The sequence below is a fragment of the Salmo salar genome, chromosome ssa04, assembly GCF_905237065.1.
Source record: "Salmo salar chromosome ssa04, Ssal_v3.1, whole genome shotgun sequence".
NCBI lineage: Eukaryota > Metazoa > Chordata > Actinopteri > Salmoniformes > Salmonidae > Salmo > Salmo salar.
Genome location: NC_059445.1, coordinates 41,642,619 through 41,666,250, shown reverse-complemented (window position 1 = coordinate 41,666,250; position 23,632 = coordinate 41,642,619). Strand labels below are relative to the sequence as shown.

Sequence of the window (23,632 nt, the reverse complement as noted above, 5' to 3'; positions counted from 1 at the left end):
CAGCTAACGCTTCCCCTAACCCTAACCCTTTTTCCTAACCCTTCCTCTAGCCCAAACCCTAACCTTAACCCTTTCAGCTAACGCTTCCCCTAACCCTAACCCTTTTAGCTAACCCTTCCTCTAGCCCAAACCCTAACCATAACTTTTTCAGCTAACACTTCCCCTAACCCTAACCCTTTTAGCTAACCCTTCCTCTAGCCCAAACCCTAACCTTAACCCTTTCAGCTAACGCTTCCCCTAACCCTAACCCTTTTAGCTAACCCTTCCTCTAGCCCAAACCCTAACCATAACGTTTTCAGCTAACACTTCCCCTAACCCTAACCCTTTTAGCTAACCCTTCCTCTAGCCCAAACCCTAACCTTAACCCTTGATCTTAACTCCTAAACTTAATCCTATTTATACATTTTCCAAATTGTGATATATAATATGAATTATAATTCGTAACATATCATACAAAATGGGAAAAAGACATCTACAAATGAAATACATACCATACAAAACGTAACGTATCAAACTAAATGGCTTGTCTCAGATTTACGTAAAGAATAATATGGAACACTCCGAGACCGGGTCGCACTTTGTCTACGCTTTATGCCTGCACCGCCATGTCGGAGGATGCCACTAACATCAATACTACATTACACCATACTCTTATTTTATGATACATCTTACATAGCCATGTACAGCCTGTAAATTCAGTATGACATCAGCTGGATCAAATTCTATAGGGACTCACTTGGACAGAGTCCAATGGATCATTCATCTGATGGAGAGCTGTATTGTTATTGATGGTGACAGGAGACTTATAAAGAGGTGTCTGGGTTTATTTGATACCCTGTCAGCACAGGGTGATGGAGTGTGTGTTGTTGACTGGGCCAAGACACAGATTTGATTTAAAGGGCCTGTTCTTTCTAAAAAAACAAACTCCACTGAAGGAAAGCAGATTGGACAGATGTATTGAGGTGTTTAGGCTTTTATCCATACTCCCCATAGAGGCCCAGCATCACGACGTCATTAGTGATTAGTCTCAAAGAGATGCACTCTGATGACTTTGTCTCAGTTCACTACGCACATGGCAGGATTGTATGACAAGTTAATACAAACACACACCCGCAGACACATCTAAACACAGGTGCTCGTAGACACCTCCACTTCCACCTGATACACACGGCAGATGCAACCCATTTACAGAGGGTGGGTGACTGCAGTCCTGCTTTGTCATGTCATAGTCTCTTATCTGGAAGGACATCAGCTCTTAGAGCTATCCTCTCTCCTCTATCTCTGGCAGTGGTGTACATAATGGGCTTTGACCTTCTGAAGCCAGCTCACGCAAACACACACACACACACACACACACACACACACACACACACACACACACACACACACACACACACACACATACACACTCAACTGCAAATGTATCAATTTATTATCCTGCTGTTTCTGCCTCTGGAAATATGCTATAACATGTATGGTGTGAAGAGAGGTGCAACACCCACCCAGTTCAATCTGTTGTAAGAGATTATCAACACTACATCACCTTACAATAGAAGTGGCAAAATAGAGGAATGAAATGGAGGCATGATTTTCTCAAAACACAGGGATCAAATGAACTCAGCAAACTGATGCAGATTGTTTCTTTCTTCAGATTAGTGTTTATAATTTCATTAAGCAGCATTATAGCCTACATGGATATCTGAATTAGAAAAGTATTAATCATGACACAGTAATAGTCCGAAAGTAAACCTTTTGCAGCTTTGAAAAGGTTTACGTCATCCTTTTGTGAGAAATACCCTAACATACCGGTCTGTGCCATTGGCATGCTAGGGCGGTTTCAGCGGCGGTCGGCTTTAGGACCCAGCAGTGCAGCCGGTCAGGTATGCACAGCTCGTGGACTAGAGCGAGGCAGACAAAGGCAAAAAGAGCTCGTGCCGCTTTCCTGCAGCATCCACACCCACCCACTTCACTCCATACACTCCAGCGCGGGTGAGTACCGTTAGTGGGATACTATATATTTGGGTTAAACGTAATTAAATGGCAAAACATATTATTTCGGTATTTTACTTCTGTTTCTGACGGTGTGTTGATTTGTTGTTTTGAGTATTGAACACTTCTGAGGATTGTTCGAATTGGACGCTATTTAGGCAGTTAGCTGAGCAGGTGGTTGTAGGTGTGCGCGTACCCGTTAGTACACAACTAACACAGCTCATCTGTATGCAGGGTACTGCGACCACTGCACTGTTCTGAGATCATGTGCTCAACGGATGGGTTTTCTTGTTACACTAATGAGAGAGGGAGTACAGAGAAACTTTTTTCTTTTTTTGAATATGACTTAAAACCAGCTAAGACTGGCTTAGTGTTACACAGATCAGCTGTGATGAGGATACAGGACGCTGGCGGGCAGGTAGAATGATCAGGGTTTTTTTCTATGGGCGGCTGTAGTGGTGGGAATGGTGGGAATGGCTCACATCTCTGTGGTGCAGTTAGACATGTCACTATCACACAATATAACTGCCTTGCTGTCTATCTGCTTCAATGTGCACCCTGCCCTGTGTTAGGTAAGCCTGGTGAGAGCGGTATATTTTTTGACACATGAATTGATTTTTTATATTTAGGGCTTGAATGACATTAAGTGTTGGGGTTGCCCTATGAGTAGGGGTCTGGAGCTTATGGGGATGGCAATTTAAATATTTCAATAGTTAGGCGCCACTCCTGTAATTTCTGCTCTGGTGGTGGGAATGCACTGGGGTGAGTCATTAGTCTAGTAATAACACTAGTATTGATACATTATATTAGTGTGCTCATGTTTGAATGCAGTATTACTAATAGTAGTGTAGTAGTGTAGTGTAGCACTACAGTAGTAGTAGTAGTGATATAGTATTACTACAGCAGTAGTAGTAGTGATATAGTAGTACTAGCACAGTAGTAGTAGTGATATATTAGTACTACAGCAGTAGTAGTTGTGATAGAGTAGTACTGCAGCAGTAGTAGTAGGGATATAGTATTACTACAGCAGTAGTAGTAGTGATATAGTATTACTACAGTAGTAATAGTGATAGAGTAGTACTACAGTAGTAGTAGTAGTGATAGAGTAGTACTACAGCAGTAGTAGTAGTAGTAGTGATATAGTACTACTACAGCAGTAGTAGTAGTGATAGAGTAGTACTACAGCAGTAGTAGTAGTGATATAGTATTACTACAGCAGTAGTAGTAGTGATATAGTATTACTACAGCAGTAGTAGTAGTGATAGAGTATTACTACGGTAGTAGTAGTGATAGAGTAGTACTACACTAGTAGATGTAGTGATATAGTAGTACTACTACAGTAGTAGTAGTAGTGATAGAGTAGTACTACAGCAGTAGTAGTAGTGATAGAGTAGTAATACAGTAGTATTAGTAGTAGTAGTGATATAGAATTATTACAGCAGTAGTAGTAGTAATATAGTAGTACTACAGCAGTAGTAGTAGTGATAGAGTAGTACTACAGCAGTAGTAGTAGTGATAGAGTAGTTCTACAGTAGTAGTAGGGATAGAGTAGTTCTACAGTAGTAGTAGTGATAGAGTAGTACTACGGTAGTAGTAGTAGTGATAGAGTAGTTCTACAGTAGTAGTAGTGATAGAGTAGTTCTACAGTAGTAGTAGTGATAGAGTAGTTATACAGTAGTAGTAGTAGTGATAGAGTAGTTCTACAGTAGTAGTAGTGATAGAGTAGTTCTACAGTAGTAGTAGTGATAGAGTAGTACTACGGTAGTAGTAGTAGTGATAGAGTAGTACTACATCAGTAGTAGTAGTGATAGAGTAGTACTGCATCAGTAGTAGTAGTGATAGAGTAGTACTACATCGGTAGTAGTAGTGATACAGTATTACTACAGCAGTAGTAGTAGTGATAGAGTAGTACTATAGTAGTAGTAGTAATAGTAGTAGTGATAGAGTAGTACTATTGCGGTAGTAGTGATAGAGTAGTTATACAGCAGTAGTAGTAGTGATAGAGTAGTACTACAGCAGTAGTAGTAGTGATATAGTAGTACTACATCAGTAGTAGTAGTGATAGAGTAGTACTACGGTAGTCGTAGTAGTGATAGAGTAGCACTACAGTAGTAGTAGTAGGGATAGAGTAGTACTACATCAGTAGTAGTAGTGAAAAAGTAGTACTACATCAGTAGTAGTAGTGATAGAGTAGTTCTACGGTAGTCGTAGTAGTGATAGAGTAGTACTACAGTAGTAGTAGTAGTGATAGAGTAGTACTACATCAGTAGTAGTAGTGATATAGTAGTACTACATCAGTAGTAGTAGTGATAGAGTAGTACTACAGTAGTAGTAGTAGTAGTAGTAGTGAAAGTGATGGGGGTGTCTCTGTGAGACAATGGGCTGTCTCCAGTGACGTCATGAGGAGAAGGTCAGTGCTTTACCTCTCTGTCCATTATGGGAGCAGCTGGACTGGGAGCCAAGCACTTGTCTGTCAGGAGGAGTACCACTGCCCATAACCCATCCCACTCTGGTCCCTCCCTCGGTCCCACCCCAATCCCCATCCCATGCATCCCAGGGCCTGGCTGTCATAAAACCCCAATCAGACTCCGGGCTCTGCAGGTCGAGGGTGGGCGGGGGAGGGGTGGTCCCAGCTAGATTAGGGGAGGAGGACATATAAATCACAATCAGTATTTCACCATTAAAAGCAGTGAGTTTCATGGCCTTTGCCATTGGGGCGTTGCCAGTCTCACACAATCACTGTTTACACAGATACAGGTTAACATGTCCCTGTTAAACCATGGAGTCTAAATGGGGTTGCCATTACCCAGCAGCTGAGCCATGTGTGGGCATTGTATGCGGAGAGAGTTGGGTGATAGAGGTGTGGAGATGTTCAGGGGTTAGGCTGCCTGCATGTCTTTGTCTTTGTCTGAGCCCATCGAGGTGTGGTCACTGGTCACAGCCACTAGGTGTGGATTTGGCAGGAAGTGGCCTTTAATTGGTAAATCTGCTTCAATTCTTGGCCCAGGCCTGGACTCTTGTCTGTCTGTCCGTCCGTCCCCCTGGCACAGATCAGAGCTTTAGAAGTCACACGGAGCAGCTTCTAGTCTACACAATAATGACCAAGGTGGACTGAATGTGTTGACATAACAACGTGTGCCAACTCCTGGGTTGATCAGTGGTCAGATATACACCTCCCCACAGTGTGGGTCTGTGTTTTTGTACATACTGGGAACTGGGTCGGGTAGGGGCATGGTGAATAGGGGCTGCTACTTTCCTACTGCCAGGTGGCAGGTTTTTGTTTAGATAGGGGATTTCAGTCCCACCAATAATCAAACCGACAACCCCAGATCTAACCCCCGAGAAATCCAATAATTGTCCAGCTAAATATAACTAGGACACAGGGTGGATGTGCTATTTAAAAGTTGATTCCACCACATGGTGCGCTGAGGTGCTGTCGTTAGAATGGGGCATCGTTACGCTTTTCATCCAAGACTAGCAATGAATTACTGAATCGTCGATCGTCTACATATCAATCCGTGTTCCCAAACAATAGTCTGAAGAATCTGTTCGTGGAGTTCGTTGTACCTGAGGGAAGCAGGCCGCAGCGACAGAAGGGTGTCAGTTAGTCATCGGCGAATCAGTTGGGATTGTGCTCCTCTAAACCTATTCTTAAACACAGGCCTGCTTCTGCTACATTTCTCCAGAGAGCAGCACCTCCAGCCTCGTTCTTATACTAATACTGCATTAAGAATTTAGCAGACAAGTCTCATTCTCGACAGGATATAGAAGTGCCCCAGGGGGCTCACAACAGGAACAATATATATGTTTTTAGATGGGATGAGTTAAGGTCACATGAAAAGGGCTTCTCCTGGGAAGTCACCAGGCAGGGGGATGTGGTGTTAGTAGATGCGAGGGGGTGTGGGGGTGTGTGTGGGAGGGGGGTAGAGAGGGTGCTGTTATGCTTCTTGTTCCCTCTGGCATCTGTTCTGTTGTGTCCACTCCAGGAAGGGGATGTGGTCTCTGTGGGGGCTCCAGTGGACGGGGCTCAGTGGGCTGTTTATCACACATCACCTGCTCCTGCCTCCTGTAGCCGCCACACCTCCTGCCCACTTTAACACAACACCCTACTGGCCCATATCCTGGGACACAGACTGGGGGGCGATATTGACACATGCTTTTGTTTGTGAACAAGGGGCCTGAAAGCGGATAGGATTATTGACGAGTGGTTATCGATCAGCATTGTTTAGAAGAGGCCATTTTGGGCAACTGAGTGTGAGGGGCTATTGATGATGGTTGGAAGATGTAGGAAATTGCATCACGGCGTTGTGTAGGACAAGGCCTGGAGCGAGACAGAGCACAATAGCCTGCTGGGTGACACAGTGTATCCCAGGACACCCATCCTGTTATCTGCTGCGCGTCTTTACAGAGAAGATGTAAGCCTGATACAAATACAGCCAGACAGCCCAGACTTGGGTATCAGCACATTCTAGGCAGGTGTGGATGAGGTTTATCCCGCTGCAGCTAACCTCATTCACAGGTCGTGTACAGTACAGATTGGCTGCTGTGTCTGTGTCTGTGTTTGTGTCTGCGTTTGTGTCTGTGTGTGCATCTGTGTTTGTATTTTTTCGTCTGTGTCTGCGTTTGCGTTTGTGTCTGTGCTGGACCACGTGTATACCGCTATAGTATTGCAGAGAGTCTTTGTTCTGTCATGCAGCAGCTAGCATAAAGCTCTACTGTGTGGTCATCATAACCACACATTTTCCATCTCCTACAGAGGAATTCTATTCATTTTGATTAGATCACACAGAGATGGCTAATGAGATTCATTAGAAAGGGGGTTTTGTGTGTCGCTGTTTCGACGCAAACCTGCCCCACTGGAGTAGAACGACTCTGACGTGTTTCTTTGTCTGCTCTGCAGTCGGCTAGTTTCACTGAAACGCTCGTTCCACTCCTGAATGCCCACCATGGAAAGGTTTGTCGGAGCGAACAGACAGACTGCCAGTCTGACCAGGGCAGGGCAGGACTCCCAGCATGCTCCAGGGTAGGGCGTGGCACCGATGACCTTCCCGGTGCCTTCTTTCCTCCTACGGAGGAGAGACTCATGACTGGGGTGAGATGTGAACATGGCAGAGAGGGTGGCTGCTGGGTGCCCATTCAGAGTGGCACAGTAATGGGTGGTCTCTGCTCATTCAGAGTGGCACAGTAATGGGTGGTCTCTGCCCATTCAGAGTGGCACAGTAATGGGTGGTCTCTGCCCATTCAGAGTGGCACAGTAATGGGTGGTCTCTGCTCATTCAGAGTGGCACAGTAATGGGTGGTCTCTGCCCATTCAGAGTGGCACAGTAATGGGTGGTCTCTGCCCATTCAGAGTGGCACAGTAATGGGTGGTCTCTGCTCATTCAGAGTGGCACAGTAATGGGTGGTCTCTGCCCATTCAGAGTGGCACAGTAATGGGTGGTCTCTGCCCATTCAGAGTGGCACAGTAATGGGTGGTCTCTGCCCATTCAGAGTGGCACAGTAATGGGTGGTCTCTGCCCATTCAGAGTGGCACAGTAATGGGTGGTCTCTGCCCATTCAGAGTGGCACAGTAATGGGTGGTCTCTGCCCATTCAGAGTGGCACAGTAATGGGTGGTCTCTGCCCATTCAGAGTGGCACAGTAATGGGTGGTCTCTGCTCATTCAGAGTGGCACAGTAATGGGTGGTCTCTGCCCATTCAGAGTGGCACAGTAATGGGTGGTCTCTGCCCATTCAGAGTGGCACAGTAATGGGTGGTCTCTGCTCATTCAGAGTGGCACAGTAATGGGTGCTCTCTGCCCATTCAGAGTGGCACCGTAATGGGTGGTCTCTGCCCATTCAGAGTGGCACAGTAATGGGTGGTCTCTGCTCATTCAGAGTGGCACAGTAATAGTAATGGGTGGTCTCTGCCCATTCAGAGTGGCACAGTAATGGGTGCTCTCTGCTCATTCAGAGTGGCACAGTAATGGGTGGTCTCTGCCCATTCAGAGTGGCACAGTAATGGGTGGTCTCTGCTCATTCAGAGTGGCACAGTAATGGGTGGTCTCTGCCCATTCAGAGTGGCACAGTAATGGGTGCTCTGCCCATTCAGAGTGGCACAGTAATGGGTGGTCTCTGCTCATTCAGAGTGGCACAGTAATGGGTGGTCTCTGCCCATTCAGAGTGGCACAGTAATGGGTGGTCTCTGCCCATTCAGAGTGGCACAGTAATGGGTGGTCTCTGCTCATTCAGAGTGGCACAGTAATGGGTGCTCTCTGCCCATTCAGAGTGGCACAGTAATGGGTGGTCTCTGCCCATTCAGAGTGGCACAGTAATGGGTGGTCTCTGCTCATTCAGAGTGGCACAGTAATGGGTGGTCTCTGCTCATTCAGAGTGGCACAGTAATGGGTGCTCTCTGCTCATTCAGAGTGGCACAGTAATGGGTGCTCTCTGCTCATTCAGAGTGGCACAGTAATGGGTGGTCTCTGCCCATTCAGAGTGGCACAGTAATGGGTGCTCTCTGCTCATTCAGAGTGGCACAGTAATGGGTGCTCTCTGCCCATTCAGTGGCTGATCTCCTCATTATTCAAACTGCCTATTGCAAAGTTCCAGTCCGAACTGGGTAGCACAAGACATTTCTCTGGCTAGCCAGCCAGTCAGCCAGCCAGCCAGCCAGCCAGTCAGTTAGCCAGCCAGCCAGCTAGCTCCTCCCACCATGCTTTCTTTTCTTCTGTCTTTTTGCCGAGGGGATAAAAAGGTCTGTTTGTGTTTAAAAAGAGCAGATGTTAGTGAAGAGTTCTGGAACGGCGTGCTGTGCTCTCTACCCCTCGCAGCGTCTAACTGAATGCTTTATATGCACTGCAGATTGTACAGAGAGGCGAGACCCTGAAAAAGACCTGCTCATGGCTTTACACTAGTTATCCTATCTACCAATAACCGAAATAAAAACCTTGAAATTGAATCGTTTTTTTTTTTACCCCCGACCTGAGTACTGTTCTCTCTTGCAGTTATTTCTAGACAGGCTTCAGTTGCACATTGGATCACGCAACTTGTGGGTGAGTGGCACCTGTACCTTTACCCTGTGGTGTAGAGGATGAGTAACCATTGAAAAGTGTGAATACACCCTCGCACATGGTGCTCAGCACCACAGAGAAGACTGGGACACCATCTACTTTACATCAGTGACTAACGCTCCAAATGTTCAGATCAGCTCTAGTCTCTCTTGTCCATGAGCCCTTGGTGCGGAGGTGGGCGATGAGAATGCTACATATCCTTCCCAGTCTGCCTGCTCATATCTCCGACTGGGATGATCCACGAATTCGGATGCTCCCGGGCTTATTTCTGCCATATCTGTCTTTAAAAAGACCCATGAGGTGAAATACTTTTCTTGTAAGATATGCGACGCTTGCAAAATCCAAAAAAGCACGTCACAAACATTAACATGACACCATGGCTGTATTGTTGTGAATCATTTTTAGATACTACGTCATTGTTAGATACTACGTCATTTTTAGATACTACGTCACTGTTAGATACTACGTCACTGTTAGATACTACGTCACTGATACTACGTCACTGTTAGATACTACGTCATTGTTAGATACTACGTCACTGTTAGATACTACGTCATTGTTAGATACTACGACACTGTTAGATACTACGTCATTGTTAGATACTACGTCATTGTTAGATACTACGTCACTGTTAGATACTACGTCATTGTTAGATACTACGTCATTGTTAGATACTACGTCACTGTTAGATACTACGTCATTGTTAGATACTACGTCACTGTTAGATACTACATCATTGTTAGATACTACGTCACTGTTAGATACTACATCATTGTTAGATACTACGTCATTGTTAGATACTACGTCACTGATACTACGTCATTGTTAGATACTACGTCACTGTTAGATACTACATCATTGTTAGATACTACGTCACTGTTAGATACTACGTCATTGTTAGATACTACGTCACTGATACTACGTCACTGTTAGATACTACATCACTATTAGATACTACGTCACTGATACTACGTCACTGTTAGATACTACGTCACTGTTAGATACTACGTCATTGTTAGATACTACGTCACTGATACAACGTCACTGTTAGATACTACATCACTGTTAGATACTACGTCACTGATACTACGTCACTGTTAGATACTACGCCACTGTTGGATACTACGTCACTGTTAGATACTACGTCATTGTTAGATACTACGTCACTGTTAGATACTACGTCATTGTTAGATACTACGTCGCTGTTAGATACTACGTCACTGTTAGATACTACGTCACTGTTAGATACTACGTCACTGTTAGATACTACGTCATTGTTGGATACTACGTCACTGTTAGATACTACATCATTGTTAGATACTACGTCATTGTTAGATACTACGTCACTGTTAGATACTACGTCATTGTTAGATACTATGTCATTGTTGAATACTACGTTACTGTTAGATACTACATCATTGTTGGATACTACGTCACTGTTAGATACTACGTCACTGTTAGATACTACGTCACTGTTAGATACTACGTCATTGTTAGATACTACGTCACTGTTAGATACTACGTCATTGTTAGATACTACGTCACTGTTAGATACTACGTCACTGTTAGATACTACGTCACTGATACTACGTCACTGATACTACGTCACTGTTAGATACTACGTCATTGTTAGATACTACGTCACTGATACTACGTCACTGTTAGATACTACGTCACTGATACTACGTCACTGATACTACGTCACTGTTAGATACTACGTCACTGTTAGATACTACGTCATTGTTAGATACTACGTCATTGTTGGATACTACGTCACTGTTAGATACTACGTCATTGTTGGATACTACATCACTGTTAGATACTACGTCACTGTTAGATACTACGTCACTGTTGGATACTACGTCATTGTTAGATACTACGTCATTGTTAGATACTACGTCACTGTTAGATACTACGCCATTGTTAGATACTACGTCACTGATACTACGTCACTGATACTACGTCACTGTTAGATACTACGTCATTGTTAGATACTACGTCACTGATACTACGTCACTGTTAGATACTACGTCATTGTTAGATACTACGTCACTGATACTACGTCACTGTTAGATACTACGTCATTGTTAGATACTACGTCACTGATACTACGTCACTGTTAGATACTACGTCACTGTTAGATACTACGTCACTGATACTACGTCACTGATACTACGTCATTGTTAGATACTACGTCATTGTTAGATACTACGTCACTGTTAGATACTACGTCATTGTTAGATACTACGTCATTGTTGAATACTACGTCACTGTTAGATACTACGTCATTGTTGGATACTACGTCACTGTTAGATACTACGTCACTGTTAAATACTACGTCACTGTTAGATACTACGTCATTGTTAGATACTACGTCACTGTTAGATACTACGTCATTGTTAGATACTACGTCACTGTTAGATACTACGTCACTGTTAGATACTACGTCACTGTTAGATACTACGTCATTGTTAGATACTACGTCATTGTTAGATACTACGTCACTGTTAGATACTACGTCACTGTTAGATACTACGTCATTGTTGGATACTACGTCACTGTTAGATACTACTGCACTGTTGGAGCTAGGAACACAAGCGTTTAGCTCTAAACCCACAGTAACATCTGCTACATGTGTATGTGACGAATCAAATTAGATTTTATTTGATGGCTGTAGTAAGGCAACATACAGAAACCAGAATCACACTTATGCACGTTTCCTGGAGGCCGAGGAAAAGTTGTCTCGTTTCCTGTGAAAACATCCTGGTCAGACCACGAACAGCAGCTCACTCTGATGAGAGACCTTTTCTCCAAAATATCACCCATCCACTGGGGCTTCTTAATAAGAACCTCTTACTATCCACGCTTCCATTCCCATCTCCCAAGGGCTCGCGCTGAATGTAGGGCAGGACACTGGCAGCCTTACCGGAGGAGCGGCTCCAGCTCTACGTAAGACGTGTACAACTGATGTAAATGTTGAGTCCATTTCGTCCATAATGATATGTATGTTCAGAAGCTAATGGCCTTAGTTTTAGGGTCACTAAAGGGTCGTAGGGGCTTACGTAGGACATGTACTACCGAGTATTACTGCAGAGGGATTCTGTTCACTGGACGTAAAATATTGATGCCCTGTTCAACTCGGAAACTTCCCAAATGAGGCTTGTGTCTCTGTTGCAGCTCCGTCGTGGCAGAACGTTCTCCAGTTGCTTCACGCACACGCACACCGACACGCACACCTACACGCAGACCTACACGCACAGAGGGGCGGCAGGTTAACACACCTCTGTGTGCGTCTGTAAGGGGGTGGGCTAATCGATAGTGAGGGCTGTAATTGATTGGGCTGGCCCGGCCTCTCTTCATCCTGCAGAAACCAGACACCCTCTGGAGGGACGTGGGAGGGCTGGCTGGGTTTACTGCATGTGAACCCCAGCACCCCGGTGGTGCACGGTGCACTATTGTATGAGAGGGATAGAGATGGAAAGTGATACCCACTGCAAGGGAATTTCACAGTGGCTAGATGGTGGAATGTTCAGGGATTTATTTCCCACTTTGGTATTCCGTCATTGAGAGTCTTATGAGTTCATCCATGGAAATATATTTACCAATTCACCTTTTCTGTACTGTATATAATGTCGTTCTAACTCTGTTGTTTTATTCCTCTCAATGCTAGACTCCCCAGAGCTCTCCACATTCAGCACCCGTCTACCACGGACCCTCCCGGACCTCTGTTGCCATGGAGCTGGACTTCGGCCATTTCGACGAGCGAGACAAGCCCCGTAACCCACGGGGCGGGCGCATGAACGGGCTGCCCAGCCCCACCCACAGCGCCCACTGCAGCTTCTACCGCACGCGCACCCTGCAGGCCCTCACCAACGAGAAGAAGGCCAAGAAGGTGAGGTTCTACCGCAACGGAGACCGCTACTTCAAGGGCATCGTGTACGCCGTGGCCGTGGAACGCTTCCGCACCTTCGACGCCCTCTTGGCCGACCTGACGCGCTCCCTCTCCGACCACATCAACCTGCCCCAGGGGGTGCGCTTCATCTTCTCCATCGACGGAACGCGCAAGATCACCACCATGGACGAGCTGGAGGAAGGTGAGCTCACAGGGAGGCTGGGTGGTAGGTAGGGAGTTTGGGGGGGGGGGGGGGGGTCATCATACTTCAGTGTTATTACATGTTTAGACTCCTCGTAGGCCGTTGTTTGTGCTTCGTTTCCCCCTGTGAGTGAACCTTATCATTCTAAGGTCTGTTAATGTGATTATGAAAGGTTACACAGCAGTATGATGGAGATCACCAGCCGAGTGTGTCATCGCCTGTAACGCTGGAAAGATTGGGAGGCGTAAACGTCTTCTGCTATGAGATTAGGAGACTGTCTGGCCGGTCTAGCCGGCTGTAATCTCACTATATATTACATATGATAATCTGATGGTTTACAGGGGAATGGAGCTGTGGGACAGTATGCTAGGCTAGTTTACACCGTGTCCTCCAGAGACTCTGCCACTCTGCTAAATGCTGGTAGTTAGTGAGCAGCAGAGTAGTCACTACAGTCATGTTGTTTAGCCTCAATAATTCATACCAGTGATTCACTCAGCGCCCCAGGAGCCACAGAGCAGTGGTCTCAGTATGTCTGGAGCAGACCTATCATAGCATCAGAGCATCAGCTAGGCTGACTCTCCTATGACGTGTGGAGCTGAGGTTGTTGTAGAACACTTCTATGTTGGCTTAACACTTTACTACATGGAACCCGAAAGGGTTCTACCTGGAACCAAAAGGGTTCTACCTGGAAGTAAAATGGGTTCTTCAAAGGGTTCTCTTATGGGGACAGCCGAAGAACCATTTTAGGTTCTAGATAGCACCTTTGTTTTTAAGAGTGTACCACCGTTATGACTGCTTTACTGTATCCCTGGGTCTTTCTGAAGGCTAATGGAGTGGGATAATGATGCATTTTACTGTCAACGGGATCATCGTCGTCCTTTATCATCATCATCCTCATTGTCAGTAGGGTGGACACGGTTGTCATTGATTTGCATGGTGTCGTAGTGGTCTGCTGCGCTCGCTGTGTGAAGCCCTACACTGTTATTAGAGATTCTCACGGAGGTTTTTACCCGGGTCACTGACTTTCAGTGGCATGTACACGTGGAATTCTCCCCAACAGAAGTGTAGACCAGAGCCTTTACAGCAGTGAGATGCTTGGCAGCCAGGAATTAGAAAATGGTTCCTAAATGGAGCCTGTTGGAGCCATCCATCCCCTGGAGCTCAGGCATCATTCTGTTTGATGAGCAGACAGACGGGGTCTCTGCCCGTTTCCTTGGCGTGATGTAATGTCTCCTCCCCTCATTAGGGGGGACTCCTCCACCTTTGATCTGAACACTGAGTCTCAGACTCTGCAGACTTATCCACAGGCGAGTCTTCCAGCCAGATCAGCAATCTCCCTGTGGCTGAGGCAGGATATCATGAAGACTGCTGGATCTCTTACTGTGTCGTATTAGTACCCCCTCAACAGCACGAGGACATGTTATTTCTTGTTTGAAAGGGGTTCTGCAACTGTATATGAAACAGGCTCTGCCGGGAATGAAGTGATACGTAGTCTGGGGAGACTGACAGGTAGGTGGAGCAGAGCTCCCCAGCTGGTTCCCTGTACAGGGAGAGGGAAACAGGAGGCTTCCCTCCCCAGCTGGTTCCCTGTACAGGGAGAGGGAAACAGGAGGCTTCCCTCCCCAGCTGGTTCCCTGTACAGGGAGAGGGAAACAGGAGGCTTCCCTCCCCAGCTGGTTCCCTGTACAGGGAGAGGGAAACAGGAGGCTTCCCTCCCCAGCTGGTTCCCTGTACAGGGAGAGGGAAACAGGAGGCTTCCCTCCCCAGCTGGTTCCCTGTACAGGGAGAGGGAAACAGGAGGCCTCCCTCCCCAGCTGGTTCCCTGTACAGGGAGAGGGAAACAGGAGGCCTCCCTCCCCAGCTGGTTCCCTGTACAGGGAGAGGGAAACAGGAGGCCTCCCTCCCCAGCTGGTTCCCTGTACAGGGAGAGGGAAACAGGAGGCCTCCCTCCCCAGCTGGTTCCCTGTACAGGGAGAGGGAAACAGGAGGCCTCCCTCCCCAGCTGGTTCCCTGTACAGGGAGAGGGAAACAGGAGGCTTCCCTCCCCAGCTGGTTCCCTGTACAGGGAGAGGGAAACAGGAGGCCTCCCTCCCCAGCTGGTTCCCTGTACAGGGAGAGGGAAACAGGAGGCCTCCCTCCCCAGCTGGTTCCCTGTACAGGGAGAGGGAAACAGGAGGCCTCCCTCCCCAGCTGGTTCCCTGTACAGGGAGAGGGAAACAGGAGGCCTCCCTCCCCAGCTCCATGTAATGTTGCTGCCTTCCAGGGGAAATTGATCATATTGTGGCCTATTAATAGAATAGAAATAGATCTTACTGCTACTTAGCATTATGAAACGTTTCAGCTGATATTACGCTGCCAGATTGGGCATTTGCCAGCTGGGAAAGGCTCTACGGTCGTTAAAAGGGATGATTTGAGGAAAAGAAAGAGAGTCTGCATGTTTGGAGTTCAACCACAGAGGAAGATACAGTAAAAGTGAGGACAAGCACTGAGGGTAGGACCATGAAAAATGAATGAGTAGTGAAGGATTGTAGTTATACAGCAGTTAGTTTGCTGTACCCAGCTCTTCTATGTAGACCTTGTCAGTGGATTTTCTCTACATTTGGGTTCATTACCTTGAGACCACACTCCTCAGAGTAGGAGAACCCTGTAATCTTACGCAATTACTCGTCCTCTCGACACGTGTGACCTGGGAATTCAGTGTCCTCTGCCAGTGTTGTTTAAGTCTCTCCCTCAACGCCACCTGCCCCGGAGGCAGAGTTTTTCAATTACACTCAACACCCCTGCCCTCACTTCCTCTTTTCTTCCTCTCTGACACATCAACCCTTCTGTCTTCTAATCTTTCTGCTCATCTCTTTTATGACTGGAATGAATAGGAACAGAATTGGCAGAATTATTTTCCAAAAAGCTTGGAAGCCCTAGAGGTTTTTTTTTTCTAGGAAAGGGGCTTGGTGGGCGGGGTGAAATGAGGCTGGGATTATGCAAATTAAACAAAGACATAAACCCTGGCTTAATTTGATCAAAATGAGGTGATCATCTCTTCCATTTCAGCTGCTTAGAAATGAGGGGGGGGGGGCGTCCGGGTGTGATTGGGGGTGTTTGTGTACTGTGTGTGTGGGGTGGCCCCGGCGGGCCAGAGGAGACAAGGTATGTCACAGCAGGGAGAGTGAGTGAGATGGTTTGCTTGCGTGTGTGTGTGTTTCTGCAAGAGAGCGAGTTGTATGTATGTATGAATGTGGGGTGGCGAGAAGAGGGCAGTTCACTCTGCTGCTCTTCCTCTTTCGGGAGATAACGAACAAGGGGCGGCAGGTAGCCTAGCGGTTAGAGTGTTGGACTTGTAACTGAAAAGTTGCAAGATCGAATCCCCGAGCTGACAAGGTAAAAGTCTGTTGTTATGCCCCTGAACAAGGCAGTTAAACCCACTGTTCCTAGGCTGTCATTGTAAATAAGAATTTGTTCTTAACTGACTTGCCTAGTTAAATAAAGGTCAAATAAAACCTCCTCTGCACTGTATTACTCCCACTGTCCTTTGTCTGGTGCTGCTGTGGCACAGGGAGGGAGCCCTTAGCTGATTCATGTCCTCTGGATCTCCCTGAGAGAGCCTCTACGCTGCAGTCTGACTGTCTGGGGACATGGAAATGAAGGAACGATTGGTAGAGAATTGACGTTGAGAATTTTTATTAGAAAAAGAAAGATGGAGGGTGTTATGAAAAACAGATAGAGGATGGGGAAAGGGTGGAGGAGGTGTGGCTGGCTGCTCCTCTTTCTCATTTAGGTCACTTACACAGTGCAGTGCATGTAGGGAAAGCAGCCCAGGCTGCTGAGGAAGGCTTACATGATATATGATACAGTATTAGCCTGAGCCAGCTGCCACCTTACAGGCCTCTAGTCCTTACTGTACTCTACCATAAAGAGTCATAAAGAGCTCAGCCCAAGCTGCCAGTCCACCCAGGCAGAAGGCTTAGGCTTAGTGGGACTGGCTGACTCTTGTCCTTAGGTGAAATCAGGACCTGCTTACCTGGATGGAAGAGTCGAGCACTGCCATTTACACTGTTGCTGGGCAGTATGCCTAGAGTATAGATTTGCTCAGCTATAATAGTAACTCAAATGTAAATGTAATGTAGGAGGTAGTTTTCCTTCTACTGAATCTGTAAGATCTGATGGAAGAGCGCTGTGAGTAAGCAGTGCCCTCTAGGTAGGTGCTGTCATAAGACTCTTTGAAAAGCTGTCTCTGCTGTCTCGATGCACTGTTACACAGGACAGCCACAGTTTCAGACGCAGGGTTCTCTCTCACATGTGCTAGCCTAATTTATTCCCTTTCCATTGGAAAAACATCTGCAGAAATATACTTGTAATACCTTGGATCTCATGTCACATGTCATCATTTTTAACAGCGCAGGTAGGAAGACAGACGTCTTGCAGAAATTCAGATTAGTATTCTGGCTAGACGGCGTTCATTTTAGACTCAACTCATTCATGTGCTTAGCCAAAGTCCCCTTCTTTTCATGGGGGAGGGGTACATCTACATTCCTTTATGAGTTCTCCAGGGATGTGCCTGCTACAGTAGGCTATATATGATCATGTCTCAGTGACAGCACTGGCTTTGCCTTCACCGTGTGCTGTCTGGAAGAAATGCTGTGAATATAACGAGTAGCCCTGTCAACCACGGAGAATGGAGATGCCTGTGCACGGACACCCACCCACACAGGCAGATCTGGGAGAGTTGTGGGCTGACTATGTGGAAGCAGAAGCCCACTGATTTTTCTAAGTGAAGAAAAGCTTAGTTTTTGTCATATTTCAGTATTTGGATAGAATTATGTTACATTACCTGTGTTACAAAACCACCTAGCTAACCTACTGGTATTGCTACACTCGCTAAGTCTAGGGGTCCTAGGCCTAAATGGTCTGTGACCTGATTTAAGGTGTGCACTTATGTGAGAAGTCAGAGTATGCAGACCATGTTGCATGCATGTGCCCCCAGGAGACAGAGGAAAAGGTCCTTGTCACAGCTTTACTTTGTTTGAGTGGTTGCAGGCAGTACACTGTGATGTGACACCATTTCAAATGTCCTTACAGATGTAGGCTGTTAATTTGATCACTCTTTTGTTGCTGGGATTTTTCCTACACAGCAGGAAATGCAAACTTGTAGTGTATTCAAGGTTTAAAAAGGCTTCTAAAGTTTGTAATTTCCACTTTACAATGTCAGACTTGATTTGCCTTAACAAAAAATGTATCAACCCCTACGAAAAAATCCAGGAATTATAATACACATAATAATTCACATTTACTGTTGCTGCAGGATTATTTTCCTGCTGTAGCAAACTGGCTCAAATTAAGATTCTACATCTGTTTTAAAAATTGTATATAGTTTCTACCCGTCATCGGATCCCCTGGTAACACTGCTCTGCTGTTTGCCCTGTCCTCTGGTGTGTCATTGCTGCTCTGTCCCCTAGCTATCTCTCATCACCAGCCTCACATTACTGATGAGATTTGTCTCCCAGCTGTTGCTCCTGTTTGCAGATTCCATCTGTCTTTTCACTGCATCGCTTCCTCTCTCAGAGACAGGGATCATCAATTTATCTTATCCACAGACTGTCCTGCCTCCTCTCCTCTCCACCTCAGGGTCATGTGAATAGTAATACCTAATTTTCAGTCCCTTTTATTTACCTAGTCTTTATCTATATAAAATGTTTATCCCTGAGTCTCTTAACTGCAGGGCAGTATAGGCGTTATCCTGCCAGTGGTCTATAGCAGTGGTTGCCAACCCTTTTCGGTTACTGTACCACCAACAGAATTTTGCTCTGCCCAGGAATACCCCTGATTTACCCCCTCATATGCATTTTAGCAGTAGGACTATGGTCTCATGAGTCTTCTCATGTGGATAGGCCAAGTGCCCCCAGGGGTCCTAGTACCCCTGGTTGTGAACCACTAGTCTATAGAGAAGACTATACTGTAGCTGGCCTGGAGTGACGAAACCACTGATCCACAGTGACAGGTCCCATTACGCTCTCCTCCTACAGAACACTACCTACAGGTCACAGTAGATCCATAGGTCTTCATGAACACTGTTCTTAAAACTAGGACAAATGGGAGATCATTATTACTTCTAGGATCTATGATAATTCCATCAGCTGATGTTAAAGGCCTAGTGCATTAAAAAACTTGAATTTCCTTTGTTTTATATATATTTCCACACTATGTTAATTTCACAGTAATACTGTGAAATTGTGATAATTATGATAATCCCCTTTTAGTGTAAGAGCTGTTTGAAAAAGCTGCCTGATTTTTCAGCCTGTTTTGGTGGGATGGAGTTTTGGCCTGCCTTGTGACATCACCAGGCGATCAATAATTGATCGCCTGGTGATGTCACAAGGCAGGCCAAAACTCCAGAAAGAGAGTTCCAAACCTCTGCCAATAACAGCTACAGTAGTTTTCAGTTTACCCTTCCCCAGTCAGACCACTCCCAGACAGTCCTAGCAAAATTCTTGCTTGAGAAATTTCTCTGTGCTAAGAATCAAATTTATTCCCCCTTTTTGACAATTTTCACTAAAAACAATCACAGTAGCTAGGTTTTCATCCAATTGACGACAGATTTCCAATGTGAATAGTCCAAAATCTGCATAAAGAAAATATGCGCATTGTCCCACAATTGGTGTGTTTCAACCAAACTGACATTGCAAATAAAAATCATAGTGCACACAAAATGTTATTTTTCGCTTAAGTTTTCAAGTATCGAATAAGAATTGAATGTTCAATTTGTTTCCATCGCATTTTCAACTCTACCGATAGTTTTGTCACTAAAACTGTTGCGTTAAATAGCAAATGTGCCTACTCTGGTCTTGGTACCCGCGCTCTAGCCAACAGCTCACAAATGCAGTGCAGGTAGGCTCTGCGGTAGGCTGGTCTACATGATGAGATTATGGGAAACAGCGAGAATATTTTCATTTGTCAGAACGGTCAGTCAAGCAGCGATCATCGTGTCACCAGAATAAGACCCTGGACATTTATTGGAAAGGAACATCAAGCTCATCACCTTGCACTTTCACCACCCTGTGGAGTTCACCATCATTTATTTCATCTGTATCTTAATTCAAACTGCGTGGTTTCCCGAGTCGTTGTGATTTTTTTTTATATGCTATGACTTTACTCGCGTAAAAAATGTGGATGGAAACGTGGTTACTTAGGTACTTAATTGTAATAGGACAGACTAAAAACGAACAAAATATAACTATTGTAAAATATACTGTGTCCGTAAAATGTATATAGTATGTATAAGCTGGAAGTAGAAGCCTAAGTGTTGTTGTTCATTAGTTTACTCCAATTATGGGAGGGGTGGTAGGGTTAAAGGAAAATATATTTTAAAAAGATGTGTGTATATATATACAGTACCAGTCAAAAGTTTGGACACACCTACTCATTCAAGGGTTTTTTATTTATTTTTACTATTTTCTACAGTGTACAATAATAGTGAAGACATCAAAACTATGAAATAGCACATATGGGATCATGTAGTAACCAAAAAAGTGTTAAACAAATCAAAATATATTTTAGATTTTATATTCTTCAAAGTAGCAACCCTTTGCCTCGATGACAGCTTTACACACTCTTGGCATTCTGTCAACCAGCTTCATGAGGTAGTCACCTGGAATGCATTTCAATTAACAGGTGTACCTTGTTGAAAGTTAATTTGTGGAATTTCTTTCCTTCTTAATGCGTTTGAGCCAATCAGTTGTGTTGTGACAAGGTAGGGGTGGTATACAGAAGCTAGCCCTATTTCGTAACAGACCAAGTCCATATTATGGCAACAACAGCTCAAATAAGCAAAAAGAAACGACAGTCCATCATTTCTTTAAGACATGAAGGTCATTTCAAGAACTTTGAAAGTTTTTTCAAGTGCAGTCGTAAAAACCATCAAGCGCTATGATGAAACTGGCTCTCATGAGGACCACCGCAGGAAAGGCTGGGGTTGCGAGAAATAATTGGGGGAAAAATGGGGTACCCACAAATTCTGGCAGAAAAAATGTGGTCCCCGCAGAAAAGTTTGAATACCACTGGTGTAGGTGTCCCTAGAGTGCAGGTAGTTGAGTGTGAGTGATGTAGTAGGAAGTCCAGAATATGAGTATGGACTTATTGTGTTTAAAAGAGGGACAGGTTGAAGACACCCAGAACTTTAGCTTCAGGTATAATAAAGCCCTCTTCACATCGCTGTATTAAACTAGGGTGAAGGAGTACTCATGAAGTGGTATGGCATTGCAGTATTGTATGTATGTGAGAGAGAGAGAGTGAGGGATAAAAAGAGGGAGGGAAAGAGCACATCCGGGTCCTTTTGTTTGATTGCTCCGTTTTCTGGATTGCTATATTCCATCACTGGCTGGCATATCTCCGACGGAGCAGTCTCCTCTTGCTGTTTGATGATTGGGCAAGAGTTCAGTGCATGGGTCAGCACACTTTGGATTAGGTTAATGGAGATGCTACAGCAATTATTGACAGGGAGGAAGCACAGGTCACTGGGCCATTTATAAATGTATGGGAAAATAACTGCAAGTTTGGCGACACACTATCAGATTCAGTCGAGCTAGATTGCCCTATTTGAGTATGAGGCTGTTTTTCCATCCTCTTCACAAGTTTATGTTGTGTCCATGCCTTTGGTATCAGATATAGTAGCATCGTATGCATAGTTTACATAAGGATGTGTCGGTATTTTCTCCAAATACAAAAGTCATGAATATGATCTGCCGTTATGTGATATCTGAGCTGATTATCCTACAGGTCATAACACCCCACTTTTGCCCAATAGTATTGATGTCTCACATTGAAGCCAATCTTTCCTCAGGGAGTTGGAAACCAATGGGGACCTACTGAGTTTTTGAGATGTCAAACAAGGCGAATACTTTGTGTTCCTCACAGTGTTTTATGCTTCTCCCTGTCCTCTCCTATCCCCTCAGGAGAGAGCTACGTCTGTGCGTCCGAGAACGTCTACAAGAAGGTTGACTACACGAAGAACGTCAACCCCAACTGGTCTGTGAACGTGAAGGCCTCGGCCAGCCAGAAGAACCTGCAGAGCCTGGCCAGTAAGCAGGCCAGCGAAGCCCGGGAGGGTAAGGAGTTTGTTCGGCCCAAGCTGGTGACGGTGATGCGGAGTGGCGTGAAGCCGAGGAAGGCCGTCCGCGTGCTGCTCAACAAGAAGACAGCGCACTCCTTCGAACAGGTGCTCACCGACATCACAGAGGCCATCAAGCTGGAGAGCGGCGTGGTTAAGAGGATCTACACACTGGACGGAAAGCAGGTCGGTCACGCCCTTTACACACCTCACCTCACCTCATCACCCAGCCCACTGGGCACAAACTGGTTATATCAACGTTGTTTCAACGTATTCTGTTGTTTTCAGGATAACATTTCAACCACAGAATAATGTCATCATGGTAACCAATTTTCAACTTAGATAAACCTTGTATGAAATATGTTGAATTTGTACCTTTGAAACAACATCAGATCTTCAACATAATATCCACGATAAGAAAAAAGCAATAGGCTGGGCAGCACCTCCTACTGGAGAGTTGATCCATCTACACCTATCCCGTCCATGGCCACATTTTCAGGTTACTTTAATAATAAATGTCTTATATAATTATAGAAAGTGTGGATGTTATAGATAGATAGATTAATTTATTTTACAATTTAAAATACAATACTGCCACACATATGGATAATGCATTTACAGTCATCGAGGATGACACAAAAAAAGTGTGAAAACATATTTCTGTTGTGGTCCTCAAATAAATGGTTAAAAAATGTACAAACATAAACATATTATTCCTAGGCTACACAGTAGACCTAGCCTACTCGCCATACTTTGGTTACACATATAATACATAATAAAACTACGTTCAAGATGATTATTTGATCATGTAAAGCATGCATGTTCAACATTAGCGTGCAAACGTTGCCACAGGTCTGTGGAGATCTTCACAATCGCTGTAATAATCTCCACAGATTCTAAAACTGCATTGATCACTTGTACATGTACTTTCAATGTAATCTCAAATGCAATCCAGGTCATTTGTTTCTTCTATTAGAAGAAGTACAGTGATAACACATTAAGTTGTTTTGTGAATAAACAAAATATATGACATTGTAATCCAATTTTAACTTTGGTGTGCTTTGAAAGCTCAGTGAAAGTAACACATTTTGATGACAACTAAACAAAAAATCTGACATTAGTTTTCCATTGGAAGATGGTTGAATGAATAGTGATAACACAGTGGGAATTCAACAAACTTCTGAGTGGGTGCAAATGGGTTGGAATCTCATTGATCAGTGTATCTACCAAACATTACCCAATTCTCCATGTTGAAATGATGTGGTGTGCCCAGTCATTATACAAACATCTAAAACAAACTTTGAATGAAAAACATACCTAAGAAGTCTCTTGTGTTTAGTTCTGTCACTGTCGATATTGGGAGACATTCTGACAAAGACCTATAATGTAGTCCTACTCATAG

The 23,632-nt window shown here is 44.9% G+C and overlaps 1 protein-coding gene across 2 annotated transcripts in view; it reads left to right on the top strand.

Annotated features, from left to right (window-relative positions):
• Positions 1 to 1,836: 1,836 nt before the first annotated feature.
• The window catches only part of LOC106603110 (neuronal migration protein doublecortin), a 76,023-nt gene continuing 54,227 nt past the window's right edge, over positions 1,837 to 23,632 (top strand). For both annotated transcript variants that reach the window (XM_014196347.2, XM_014196346.2), the window contains exons 1-3: positions 1,837 to 1,989; positions 12,710 to 13,133; positions 22,076 to 22,416. In XM_014196347.2, coding sequence (XP_014051822.1) covers positions 12,773 to 13,133; positions 22,076 to 22,416 — 702 coding nt within the window. In that variant the 5' untranslated portion in view covers positions 1,837 to 1,989; positions 12,710 to 12,772. The remainder of the gene's footprint in view (positions 1,990 to 12,709; positions 13,134 to 22,075; positions 22,417 to 23,632) is intronic.